This window comes from Propithecus coquereli, unplaced genomic scaffold, assembly GCF_000956105.1.
Source record: "Propithecus coquereli isolate 6110/MARCELLA unplaced genomic scaffold, Pcoq_1.0 Scaffold146, whole genome shotgun sequence".
NCBI classification, from domain to species: Eukaryota; Metazoa; Chordata; class Mammalia; order Primates; family Indriidae; genus Propithecus; species Propithecus coquereli.
In genome coordinates, this window is record NW_012138969.1 from 2,926,370 (window position 1) to 2,939,141 (window position 12,772).

Below are 12,772 nucleotides of genomic sequence, written 5' to 3' on the forward strand. Positions count from 1 at the left end.
GCTGGAGCTGCCCCCACCTCCCACCCTTGAACTTGGCTTCCCGTTAGGGCACAGCTGCTGGGTGGGACTCAGACAGCTTTCCCCGCTGGGAGCAAGTTCAAGGTGGGATGACGGAGAGCACAGTTGCAGGACTTTGGAAAGTGAGAGGAAGTAGAGACGGGGAAAAGAAAGGCAGGACAGGGAGGAGCACTCGGAGGAGGTGTAAGCAGCCAGGCCTCCTGCCCCACCTGTTGGGGACCGCCTGGTCCCCTAGCTCCAGGACAGGCTGCTGCAGCTGGGGCTGGGACACTTCACGCCTGCCAGGCATCGCACCCTCATTCCCATTCATTACTCATCGCAAGAGCCCCACGGGCAGATGGTGGCAGAGCCCTGTTTTTGTTGGGTAGAAAGGAGCCCACAAACCTGAGGACGCACGGTCAGGGCCTCGTGGCACAGGTGGGGAGACCGCCTGAGCTCCCCACGGGAGCGCGGGGCCTGCGGTGGGCTGTTTGCCGGGTCGTAGCAGGCTCCACGCCAGCCGCGGCACTGCCAGAGCATGCAGAGCTCTGCCCTTCCCGGATCAATACCAGCCGTCAGCTCCCGCAGTGACAGCGCAAAAAGCAGAGCCGCCAATGCAAGAAGCCCGACCGACCAGACAGCAGTGAGTCCTGCTCACCCCCACAACTGCTGCAGAGCCCTCCCAGGCCCCAGTGCCAACCAGCTTGGCGTCGCTGTGCACGGGGAGACCCTCCCCCGTCTGTGTCCTTGCTGTTGAGGGCCTGTCATGATCTCCTCGGGGAGCAGCCCCCGACCACCCCACGCTCCACCAGCCACACAGCCGGGCTTCCCCTGAACAGATGTGAGCTTCAGGCTCCAGACCCTCCTGGGGCGTCAAGGGCAAGAGAGGTGGAAGGGACCAGCTGGCTGTTGCCACACTTAATCTGTTAAGTTTTTCCCCTGTGGATTTGAAGAAAGCATATCCCTTCCCTTGGCTTTCAGAACGCTTCTTACACATCCTGACTCTCCTGGTCCCCCTGAAAGGACTCTGACATGGGGTCACACTGACTTCCTCCCGCGCGCTGCTCTCCACAACAGCCACAACAAGAAACACCTGTCTTACCGTAGAAGGGTGTACCAGTCAGAACAGGCCAGGATATGCCGTGGGACAAGCATCCCCCAAGTTTCAGTGGCTTCACAGGGGTTTATTTCTCAGGCTACACATCACGTCACCTGGGGGGGTCACCTGGGGGCCTGTGGTCCTTGTAGTGACACAGAAGTCTCAGGCTCCATGGCGGAAGGGAGGAACCTGATCCCTGCAGGCATCCCCGAGCACAGGCCATACTGGCCGTAAAGCCCAGCTGTGGTTTGCTGTCGAAATGTCTGTGCTCCCTGAACTCTTCCTCTGTCGCTCATGCCCTGGGCGTGAGTCTGGGCCAGAGAAGCTCAGCCGGGAGCCCCAGCTGCTGCAGTGGTGGCAGAGGTGGGCAGAGAAGGTAGGTCACGGATAGCCCCTGCCTTGGAGAGAGCTCGAAGCTGCTTCCTAGTAACTCCCAGCCTTCCCCGTCCTAGCGCGAGGCCAGCGTTCCTGGCATGGAGATAGACGTGTGACTTAATAGGTGACTCAGGGCAACGTAGGGGAAGGCCTCTGAGAAGACGGGAGCCTATGGGGACCGATGAGGGCAGGAGCTGGTGCGCAGCCAGCCATTTCTTCTCTGGGCTGGTACAAGTGGAATGGGACTTACAAGGCTGCAGGTGGAAGAAATTCTTCAGCCACTGCCCAGTCGTTAAAGGGGAACGTGGTGTTTTCTTTTCTGGTGGTGAAATAACAATAAGAGGCGGCAGACTCCCCCTTCCGCCCCAGTAGCGCGGCCGGGCAGAGCAGCCCACAGAGCAGGTGGAGAAGGTCCCATGGTGCCCGTCCCGTGGCCCCCAGATGTGGCTGCTGCTGCTGTGCCCTCCTCCCACCAGGAACATTGCAAAGGTGACAGGTTGCCCCGCAGGACAAATGCCTGCCCTTCTGGGGCTCAGAAGAACTCGCTGCTGTTCTGCTCACAGGGTTGTCTGTGGATGAGGTGCCCAGACGGTCACCCAGCCCTGGAGTTGGGGGTCCTCTGAGCAAGACTCTAATCCGGAAAGGGTCGGGGGCAGGAGTGGGTGACGAGTACTGTCCCATCACTCCCGAGACGCTGGCTTTCGGGAAAAGAACGTTGAATAAGCAGTGGCCCTTGTGAAGCTAAGCAGGTTGGAAATTTGTCCTTTGTTTCTCTGTGGCCCAGTCCCCACTCTCCCAGTCACCTCAGGCTAGTGGGGCCGCCTCTGGGTCAGCTGGGAAGAATGTGGCCTTATCAGTGCTGTGTTTTCTGTAGTCCTGGAGAGAAGGGCTGGGGCAGATAACGCAGGACAATGGATAACACACACAGAGTTTCCGCTTGGCTCTGGAATGTGTGTTCACCCTGAGCAGGCGAGAGAGCGCTCAGAGCCCACCCACCCGCTTCCTGCAGCACAGACCCGTCCTGCTCTGCCTGGCCCTGCCCTCTGGCTCGGCTGTGTACTGGCCCGAGGAAGCTACAGGCGGTGATAGAGCCCCCTGTGTGTATGACCTTTCCCGAACTTACAGAGCCCTTTTGCAGACATGATCTCACTCGAGCCCCATGAACCGGGCAGGGAGGGTAGAGATTCGTGTTACTCAGAAGGTTACAACATTGGCTGCTGTTTGCTACATTCCTGTCATGCGTCAGGAGCTCTGTAGCACTTTGCATATGCTCGCCTGTGCAGTCTAACACAATCGAAAAGGCAGGTATATATCGTTAGACTCATGAGCTGAGGTTCGGAAGAGATTAAGTGATTACCTGAGGTCACATAGCTAGAAGGAGGCAGAGCCTGAGTTTAGACTCAGGACCCAGTGTAGCGCCACGTCCCACGCCTGAGCTACTGGGTCTCCTGCCAGCCTGGTGACCACGTGGTGCAGCTGGGTCTAAAACCCACCTCAGCTCAAGGTGGCCTCACCGTCATGGACAAGCAGATGACTAGAGAAAAATGGGAAACGCTTTTCAAAGTCACTTCACTAATGACGCTGACTTAGCACTTCTCTCTCTCCCTAGAGGGTGACTGGCTGTATCCTCTCCAACGTCAACACACCTTCCATGACACCTGTGATTGGACAGCCACAACATGAGACCCCGCAGCCCATCTACCAGAACAACAACGTGCCCACCAAGCCCACGGCAGGTAGGGGGATGTTGGCACAGTGATTCTCAAACTTCAGAATCATCTGGAGGGCTTGTTCAAATACTGATTGCTGGGACCCACCCTGGAATTCGATTCAGGAGGTCTGGGAGGGTGAGGAGGATTTGTATTTGCAATAAAGAGATGCTGATGCTGCTGGTCCAGGGATCGTACTTTGATAACCCTTAGTTCAGAGCATCAGAGCAACATGGTCGCAATCGCAGTGAGAAAGAGAGAGGGTGGGGAGAGAGAGACAGGTGGGGAGTAGTGTGCTCTCTTCTCCTTATTCAAATATAAATATAATATTGCCTTCATTGGGAATTAAATATGCAAAATGGAGCGTTTTTCTCTGCCTCTTCCAGGGAGGTTGGGGATCTTGCCCAAGGTCTCAGCGTGAGGAATAGCATGGCCATGAGTCACAGCCTTGCGGGCTGTACCCAGAATTCCCACACCCGTAGCCACCTCCACACCGACAGAGAACAGGGGCCACCAACACCTACCCAACACCTGGGATGGTGTGCCTGGATGTGCTCGATGCTTTACCTGTGTTCTTATTTAATGCAGTCGTTCTATGATATAGATGTTATCTTCCCATTTACAAATAGAAAACATACCTGCACAATACACATTTAAAAAACGAAAGAAAAATAATTAATATACCACTATGTTAGCAGCAATCACCTTCTAGGGGTGAGACTATGGTTGTTTTTTTCATTTTCTTCTTTATATTTTCTTCTTCTGTATTTTCCAATTTTTTCAACAATGTAATAAACATGACCAGAAAATGGCTTCTAGTCTGTGGCTCACCATACTGGTGCCCTGGACTGTGAGTGAGAAGAAGCAATCTTTGCTGTCATATTTCTGTTCTTTCTCTCCACCCCCCTCTGCCTCCCACTCCCCAGCCCCTGCCCCCGCAGTGCGCCCTGTTGTTTACGGCATGTAAGTTGTGAGTGGTTCTCTGCCCCTGTCCCTGTCTGTCTTGCTCTCTCCCATAGCCAAGATCTTGGGAAAGGTGGGAGAAAGCCTCAGCCGGATCTGCTGTGTGCGCCCGCCCGTGGAGCGCTTCACCTTCGTGGGTAAGGGAGTGGGCCCTTCCCCGGTCCTGTCTCTTTTCGTTCCCTCCTCCCTTCGCTCATTCAGCAAACACCCCCAAGCCCAGGGCTATGGTCTAAATGTTTGTCCCCCAATTCATATGTTAAAATCCTAATGCCCAAGGTGAAAGTGTGAGGAGATGGGGCCTTTTGGAGGGGACCAGGTCACGAGGGGGGAGCCCCCCTGAATGGGATTAGACCCCTTGTAAAAGGGAGGAGGCCAGTCCCTTCCACAGCTGGAAGAAGCCATTATGAACCAGGAAACAGGCCCTCACCAAACACCAAATCCGCCAGTGCCTTGATCTTGGACTTCCAGCCTCCAGAACCTTGAGAAATAAATTTCTGTTGTTTATGAGTCACCCAGTCTGTGGCATTTTGTTACGGCCTCCCACATGGACCAGGACGGCCTATTATGGGATGACCACATACAGGGCAGTGATTGGGACCAGAGGTAAACAGGAGTGTCACCAGGCCTACAATGCCAGTGACACGAGAGCCCGGAGGTACCCCCTCCTGCTTCGTCTCCCCTCCCCAGGCTGTGCCCATAACCCTCCTCCCGTCGCCCCAGCTCGGCGGTGTTTGTGCTCCGGCCCAGCGGCAGGGCCCTTTCCTCCATTCCCTGGGTTCTTGGCTGCTCCCGCAAGGACGCAGCGTGGATGAGAAGAGCAGAGTCCCTGGGGCACATTCTCCTGCAAACCCCAAATTCAGTCCAAGAGCTGAAGGCCTAGACCTCACTCCTTTTACTCTCTGGACAAATGACTTCTGCCGTTTCTGAGATTTCCGATTTCAGGCATCCTGGAAAGGAACTGAGAGGGGTGGCGGAGGAGGAGAGAGGCAGGGGACTAGACAGCATCTCCGTGGTTTTGTGTGTGTGCACACGTCTGTGCACCCCCATATAGGTACCGCACACTGGGGAGCAGGTCAGAAGCTCTGCCTTTCACATCTTACTGTAGGCTCTTGCTACATCCTGCCACATGAAAAATCTCAGCATCCCCAGTTTTGCTTGTTCTTTAAACCAGGTAACCCCTAAGGAGAGAGGGCCACCTCCCGTGACTCCAAAAGCCATCTCCCTAGGCTTCGAGGATGTTGCTCTTGCGGGCAGCCTCCCTGAGACAGAGAAACAGAAGGCACTCGGCATGAGTGTGCATGTGTTCGTCCTCGGTTCCCCAGCGAGGCTGTCTGATTCTGAAAGTCCCAGAAATGTGACGTCCTGCTCCTGGACCGGGAAAAGATGCTCCCTCTCCATTTAATGCTGAACTGTGCTCTCCATTCACTCTCTTCAGATGTCACCTGTGCGGGGAGGCACGCATCCCCCCACATCCACCCCCCCACCCCCTCCCAGCCCTCCCGCCGAGGAGGCCCTTGGGCAGAGCGCACGTTGGGCACCAGGAAGCCAGCTCCCTAATGCTTCTGCCTTCCCTCTTTCCTCCTCAGATGAGAACGCCAATCTGGGCACGGTGATGCGGTACGAGGAGATCGGTGAGTGGGACTGCGAAAGCGGGGACATTTGGAGCCCTTGCCTCCAACACAGGCAACATGGGGGAGGGAAGAGGCTGGAAAACCCTGGGCTGTGGTTTGCAGCAGTGTCTACTCAGAGGGAGCCAGAGAGGGTGGACGGCGGTTACACCGCTGTAAGGGTGGGAAGGAGCTGACAGCCCTAGAAGCAAGCTGAGAGGCAAATCAGAGAACTGAAATCTTTTCAGGGTTCCAGAATGGATGAGAGACACAAGTGGGAGACCCAAGTGTCGAAAGCTCTGGAAAGGGCAAAGAGATACCAGCATAGAGCTGTAACTGGCATAGGTACCAGGGGATAAGAAGGATCAGTGACAACAGGAATGATCCGATCTCTAGGATGAGAGGCAGACTGGTGTCCCTCAGACACGCTCCACGTTCCGCAGTGAGCAGGTCCTTGCAAACCTACCTCCAAAGGCCGGAGGGGCTGAGAGGCTGAAGAAAGAGGCTGACAAATCCAGTTTCTCAAAAAGAAACATTTAATACAGGGACTTACAGGCAGAAAGCCATGTCTCAAGTGGCTATAAGACAGTGAATCCCTGCACCCACCCTCCGGAAAGTATTCTTTATAGAGCAAGAAACACGTGCAGCTGGTCATGCCTCCGACTTTCTGCAAAACTCATGACCACTGGGGAGGTTCGATACACATCTTCCTGGGGTGTGATCTGTGCTCTAGGCATTGTTTCTTGACCTTGCTGGGGGAACACATTGGTATGCAGAGTCAAACATCAGTCATGAGGGCGGTTTTGCTTCAAGATGGTGTTACTCTTGCCATGCTACAGGCTGTTTTCCTACACTTAATCTAAAACCTCCAGCCAAAAAGGTATTCCAAGCACCCCCCTCCTGGAGCTCCTTCCTCTGAGGACTAGAGGCCAGGCCTCCTGCCACGATCCTGGCAGGCACGGGGTTGTCCCGAGTACCCGGTTCTCCCAGCGGGCCCCGCAGACGTGCCATCATTTCAAGGGGCGTCTCTGGGTCTCGCCCTCTGATCCGAGGAGCAGTGGTGTGCCCGAGTCAGCTCATACTAGTTCGCTAGGACCGTCTGTAAAATTTTCAGGAATGTTGTCAGCCAGTTGTTAAATACAACCGTTACTAAAAATTGTTAAAACAGCTTAGTTAAATAAATTGTTCCCAGGCGTTCTCCTGGACCAGCAGAGCTCAGAACCGTCTCTAGAACTTTAACAGTATCCCAGTGTATTCTTCTCCCCTGGCTTGTCCCAGAGAATTTATCATGCCAAGCTTCGGCTACGGCCTTGCCTTCCCAGCGCGCAGGGCGGTGTATCAGGCCATCCCTGCCCCGATTCGCGCAGTCCCCTCCCGCAGAGGGCGATGCCCATCCACGCTGCACAGCGCGCCGGTTTTCGCTCGAACCCGCTCGTGGCAGCCTTGTAGGGCAGGAGCCGTCAGCCCCATCCTGCTCCCCCTCTTCCACAGCGGTTATGGCGAGAATGCCACCATAGGACCGAAAAGGGATCTGGGGGGTGGCCCGTCACCTCTGGCTTCTCTGAGGCTCTGCCTGCCCAGCGCCCCAGCCCGTCTGTCACTGAGAGGGAAGGAGCCTTCCAGGGTCTGACGGGAAGGGACTGTGGGGGTAGGGAACGGAGGATGCTAAGCTCAGAGAGAGGAGCTGGGTGGCCACCGCCGGCCGTGGGAGCAGCGGGAGCCGGGATGGGCTGCACATAGCCGGGATTCCTGGGAGAGGAGTGTGGAGGGAGCGCGCTGACTCTGGCTCCAGGCCCTGGATCGGGGCGCCCTGGGGAGAGAGGGGCCGAGGAGGGGGTAGGGAGCTACGCTGCTTCCTGACCCTTGTGCTCTGGGAGGTCCTGGGGCTCACGTGTCCCCCTTTGGAAATCCCCTTTCACACTACACAAGAAGGAAAAGCCATTTTCTCCCGGCTCCATTCGCATCCGTGACCCCATTTACGTGTTCCCGGGGCTGCCCCAGGCCAAGGACTGGTGGGCTGGGAACTTGGCTGCGTCACGTACAAGAAACCGAGGGAAGTCCCTGCTGCCCTCCAGCGGCCACGCGCGGGATCTCGGGCCCCGCCCGGCCGCCCGTCTGCGGCGGATGCATCTGTGTTGGTCCTGCAGGAAAAGGCGGAGGAGACGCCATTCTTTAACTTTCTGTTAAAAAAAAAAAAAAAATCCCACTTTATACTTGAGTGGGAAAGTGAGTCCCTGGCTTGAGTATAGAAAAGAGATTTTCATAGCTCTAAGCAGTTTCTCAACCTTGGCACTACTGACATTTGGGACCAGGTGATTCTGTGCTGCGGGGACTGTCCTGTACCTTGTTGGATGCTTAGCAGCACTCCCGGCCTCTGCCCACTAGATGCCAGCAGCATACCATCTCCCCCTCGGTCCTCACACTCCAAAATGTCTCCAGATATTGCCAGACGTCCCCTAGCAATTGCAAAATTGCCCTCAGCTGAGAACCCCTGATGTGGAGAAAGCTGAGGGCCAGCACATCCTCTGGACATGACACGTAACTGAACATTTAGGCAACAGAGTCACAGAGCCTCGGCCTCTCAACAGATAAATGGCCTAGAACGCCGGGAGCACTAAGGGGGGCATGGGGACCCACAGAATCCCAGGAGTGGGCCCAGTCTGGCTCCTCTCGGCCCTACCTGCCTGGCCCATCTTCACAGCTGGGGAGTCGGGCCAGCAACCTGGTGGTCCGACATGGGGGAGGGGGTGCCACAGCCTCGGGCAAGCGTTTCCCCCCAGTGTCCCCATGCTGTAAGAGCAGAGGCCACGATGACCGCCAGGACCATCCCCAGATTGTCCTAATGGCTCTCAGGCAGCCTGTAGGGCCTCTCTTGTCAGCTGGTCTGTTGGTTCACCCATCCAACATGTCTGAGCACCTCCCGTAGGACGGTCACTCTGCCACACCCTGGGGATGCAAAGATAAATTAAGGTCCCTGCACGTAAACAGATCATCAGACTATGGTATGAGAGAGAGGAGGGAAGAGAGGCTGCAGGAATATTTAGTAGATAAGATCCCAGCCTTCAATGGGGCTCCTTGAGATGGGGGGCTGCCCAGACCGTGGGATGACGAGATGAGACGCTGACATTGCCCATTGTCAATGTAACAGCCTCCCACCGGCCTCAGAACCATCTGGAGCCTCCTTCCGCAGCAGGAGCCAGCTCACCATCTGAAAGTCCTCGTCAGGTGCCTGAGCTGTGGGGTCTGAGGCAGGCAGAGCTGTCGGCAGCCTCTCTCACAGCTCGCGTGCTCAGGGTCCTTGGCGGCAGCTGTCTCTGGAAGGCTGGTGGTGTGAGCTCAGCGCAGGGCTCTCTCGCTGTTCCAGATAAGATGCCCACAGCCTCGGCCTCTTGGGGGAGGAGATTGTCGCTGGGGTGCCTGGGAGCCAGACACAGACACCACCTGAGTCCCATCGTGGGTGAAGACTCTCCCCATGGTGTTCCAAATCCCAGGCTTCTTTTTTTCTCCATTGCTCAGTTTTAATAAGCAAATCAGTTTGGTGCCTGTTTTAAATGACAGTGGGCCTCCCTGGGACATTTCAGAGAGGGCTTAATGAGGGAAGAAAAACAACTGACCAGCAGGAAGTATGCCTGGGTGCCAGGAAGAGGACAGGATGGGGAGGGGGCCTCAGCCTCGCTTCTCAAGCCCTTTGCTGAGGACCATGGCCATGTAGAGGACACATCTGATAAACTCAGCTACCTCATGGGTGTGCTCAGGGTCCCCCCACTCCCCCCAGTGTGCCGGGGAGACAAGCCCCAGATAATGCACAACAGCAGAGGATCCAGACTTTGTCCACCCTTGCGCTCAGTACGGAACAAGAGAGGGGCCCTTAGACCTTAGACAAGGCATGTGGCTGGCTTGGTCTCTGTTAGGGTGACCAACCATCCTGGTTCGGCCCTGAAAGATCTGTCCCAGGCAACCCAGGACAGCTGATCACCCTCTCTGTTCACTCTCTGCATGAGTGATTCCTCCCACAGGGGTGGAGAGGAGGAGGCGAGCAGAGGTCTCTGCACGGCGTACACCCTGGTGCGGGGATGCCTGGGAGAGCTGGGCCCCGTGGCTCCAAGGGTGCAGGACTTCTGTGTCCGTCAGGGGCAGAAGGTTGAGAGTCGAATGCTTCCCAGATCTCCACTTACTCCCTTTGCAAACTTTGCTCCCCCCTCAGAGCTGCGGATCTTGCTGCTGTGTGGCAGTGACCTGCTGGAGTCCTTCTGCATCCCAGGGCTGTGGAACGAGGCAGATGTGAGTAGCAACGAGGTTTGGTGCGGCACGCAGCGGGGGCTGGGAAGGCTGGGAAGGGTACCCTAACGTAAGTCTCCCACCGCCCCTGAGTTCCTAGGCGGGCGATCCATTCACCTCACTAGAGAACTCTCACCTACCCCCAAGCTTCTCCTACTGCGTTTGTGCACTCACTGCTCAAGCTTGCTCCCGTAGAGCCCCTGGGAAAAAAGCAACCCGAGTCACAGAATGCCGTGCTCCAAGCAGAGTCATGCTTAGAGGGGTGTGTTGGAGGTGGGAGGAAGGGAGGGATAAAAATACCTTTGCCCTTTTGAGAGTATTGTGTTTTGTTTTCCTTTGGTTCCTTTTGAAGAGGTAGTAAATACCAAATACCACCCTAGAATTCCCTCAACAAGAAAAGGGGTCAAGAGGGGAGAAGTTAATGGCGAAAGGTCAGTAGGATCCTTCTGGCAATCGACTTGGCTTGAGGGAACCAAGCAATTAAACTTATACCACTTAGAAGCTTCATGGACATCTTTTGTTGCCAGATCTTGATTGTGATGGTCTTACATCAGCTAATCCATAAATTACTCACTCTTCACACATACATTCATTCTTGGGCTCTCATTAATTCATTCATCTGATAGCCTGAGCTGATGCTAGCTCCCAACCCCATAGCCCTCTGCAAGCTGAATTCCCAGGGCAGCAATTCCAGACGTAGTGGACTTTTTATTATCTTGCTGTGTGACTCCATGCACATCAGTCAACTCCTCTGGGCCTCAGTTGTTTTTTTAAATGTATAAAACGTTAGGCCAGGTACAGTGGCTCATGCCTGTAATCGTAGCACTCTGGGAGGCTGAGGTGGGAGGATCCCTTGAGCTCAGGTGTTCCAGACCAGCCTGAGCAAAATCAAGACCCCATCTCCACAAAAATAGAAAAAATTAGCAGGGGCATGGTGGTGCATGCCTGTAGTCCCAGCTATTCTGGAGGCTGAAGTAGGAGGATTACTTGAGCCCAGCAGGTGGAGGTTGCAGTGAGCTATGATGACTCCACTGCACTCTAGCTGGGGCAACAGAGTGAGAGAGTGAGACTCGGTCTCCAAAAAATAAAAACAAATAAATAATAATAATAAATCTATAAAATATTATCTACAGCATTCTGAGACTCTAAAGAAAAATACAGTACAACCCTTGCCCCTCAGCATTAGGTGGCATGACATACACATATGAAATCTTTTCATTTATATTTATGTGTCTCTGGAGTGAGAGACAGAGAGAGAGAGAGAGAGAGAGAGAGAGACCAAAGAGGCAACCTTCAGGGTCAGACCTAAGATTTCAGTTCTGCTCCAACATAGCTCATGACAAAATATATTCTGAGCTTCAGTTTTCCCCATCTCTAAAATGGGTATAACGGGAAGACTTACATGATGTTGTCTATTTAAAGTGCCTAGGCCAGTACCTGACACACGGTCACGTGCAAGAACCGTCAGTGAGTGAATTTACAGATAGACACACAGATGCACACACACAGCTATTGAAGGCGAGAGGCATACATGCTAGCATGCTGTGAGATGACCAAGAGGGGAGGGACAGTTTCAAAGAAGCGAATTATACTATGTAATGCTTTCATCTCCATCCTGGAACAACTTCCTGCAGGTGAAATTTTAAACCTCCTTTCAGTTCTGGATTAAGTGGATTAATGAGCTTTCGCTTTCCTCGCTGCTTCACAGGGCGCTGTGAAAGTAAAAGGTAACGGGGGGAACGTTTTGTACAAGATCTCAGCAAAGCTCTTTTGGGAATCCAGGCAAATCTGCACGCTTGCCCGGGGCCCCATTTTATGGGGAGGCCTGGGCAGTCAGGAGGGATTTAGAGGGCTGGAGTCAGCAGCCCGCAGGGAGTCCCTGGGGCCTGTTTACCAAGTGTGCAGGGTGAGCAGCCCCCTCTCCGGGGCAGACCCGGGCTTTGCGGAGCCCGAAGCTTACAGAGTTTGGGGCCCTGGCTGTAGGGCAGTCCCTCTCTGCTGCTCCCGGTGAGGTTGCTGACGTAGATCGCAGGGCCTCTGACTTCTCTACAGAACGGCTGCTGCGGGCGTGGTCAGATATTAACACCAACATTTGAGGACCAGGGGGAAGGTCTTTCCTCTTCTGGTTGGTCTCTGGTATTGAGACCAGGGTGGGGTGGTTAAAACAGAAGATCTGAGAAACCAATAGCTGTCGATTTACCAGGAATGTGACAGCGGAGGCGGAGTCTAGTCTGTTCGAATGTGTTCTCACTTGACAGCTTGGCCACGTCTCCGCCCTGACTCTCTTCCCTTTCTGGATTCCCGAGGGGGATCATAGAATTCCAGTACTTTCTGGGTGGTTACGGAAAAAGGAAAGGGATTTTCCTATCCCAATCCCAACCTCCAGTCTGAGATGGATCGTTTTGGAGCACGCCCTGGAAGCTCCAAACTGATGAACTGACAGCAAAGGAGAGTGACCAACTAGTCCCAGTTTCCCCAGGATTTACCGAGTTTTAAAACCAAAACTCCCACATCCTGGGAATTCCCTCAGTCCTGGGCCAACCAGCATGGTCGATTGCCCTGGGGACCCTGGGCCCCCAGCCTGGCTGTGCTCAGAGGGCACCACTGTCCCAGCCAGCAGGGACACACATCTAACCTGTCCAGGGCGATGAGAATTCCAGTCCTCTGCCCACACAGCGAAGGATCGGGTGAAGGAGACCCTCACGCTGGCTCCAGAGGGCTTTCTAGAGCCTGGAGCAGACCCG

The 12,772-nt window shown here is 54.8% G+C and overlaps 1 protein-coding gene across 1 annotated transcript in view; it reads left to right on the forward strand.

The window, feature by feature from the left end:
* NMNAT2 (nicotinamide nucleotide adenylyltransferase 2) overlaps window positions 1–12,772 on the forward strand; it is a 175,445-nt gene that overhangs the window by 148,782 nt on the left and 13,891 nt on the right. The window contains exons 5-8 of the mRNA XM_012639977.1: window positions 3,081–3,207; window positions 4,200–4,280; window positions 5,730–5,774; window positions 9,955–10,031. Coding sequence (XP_012495431.1) covers window positions 3,081–3,207; window positions 4,200–4,280; window positions 5,730–5,774; window positions 9,955–10,031 — 330 coding nt within the window. The remainder of the gene's footprint in view (window positions 1–3,080; window positions 3,208–4,199; window positions 4,281–5,729; window positions 5,775–9,954; window positions 10,032–12,772) is intronic.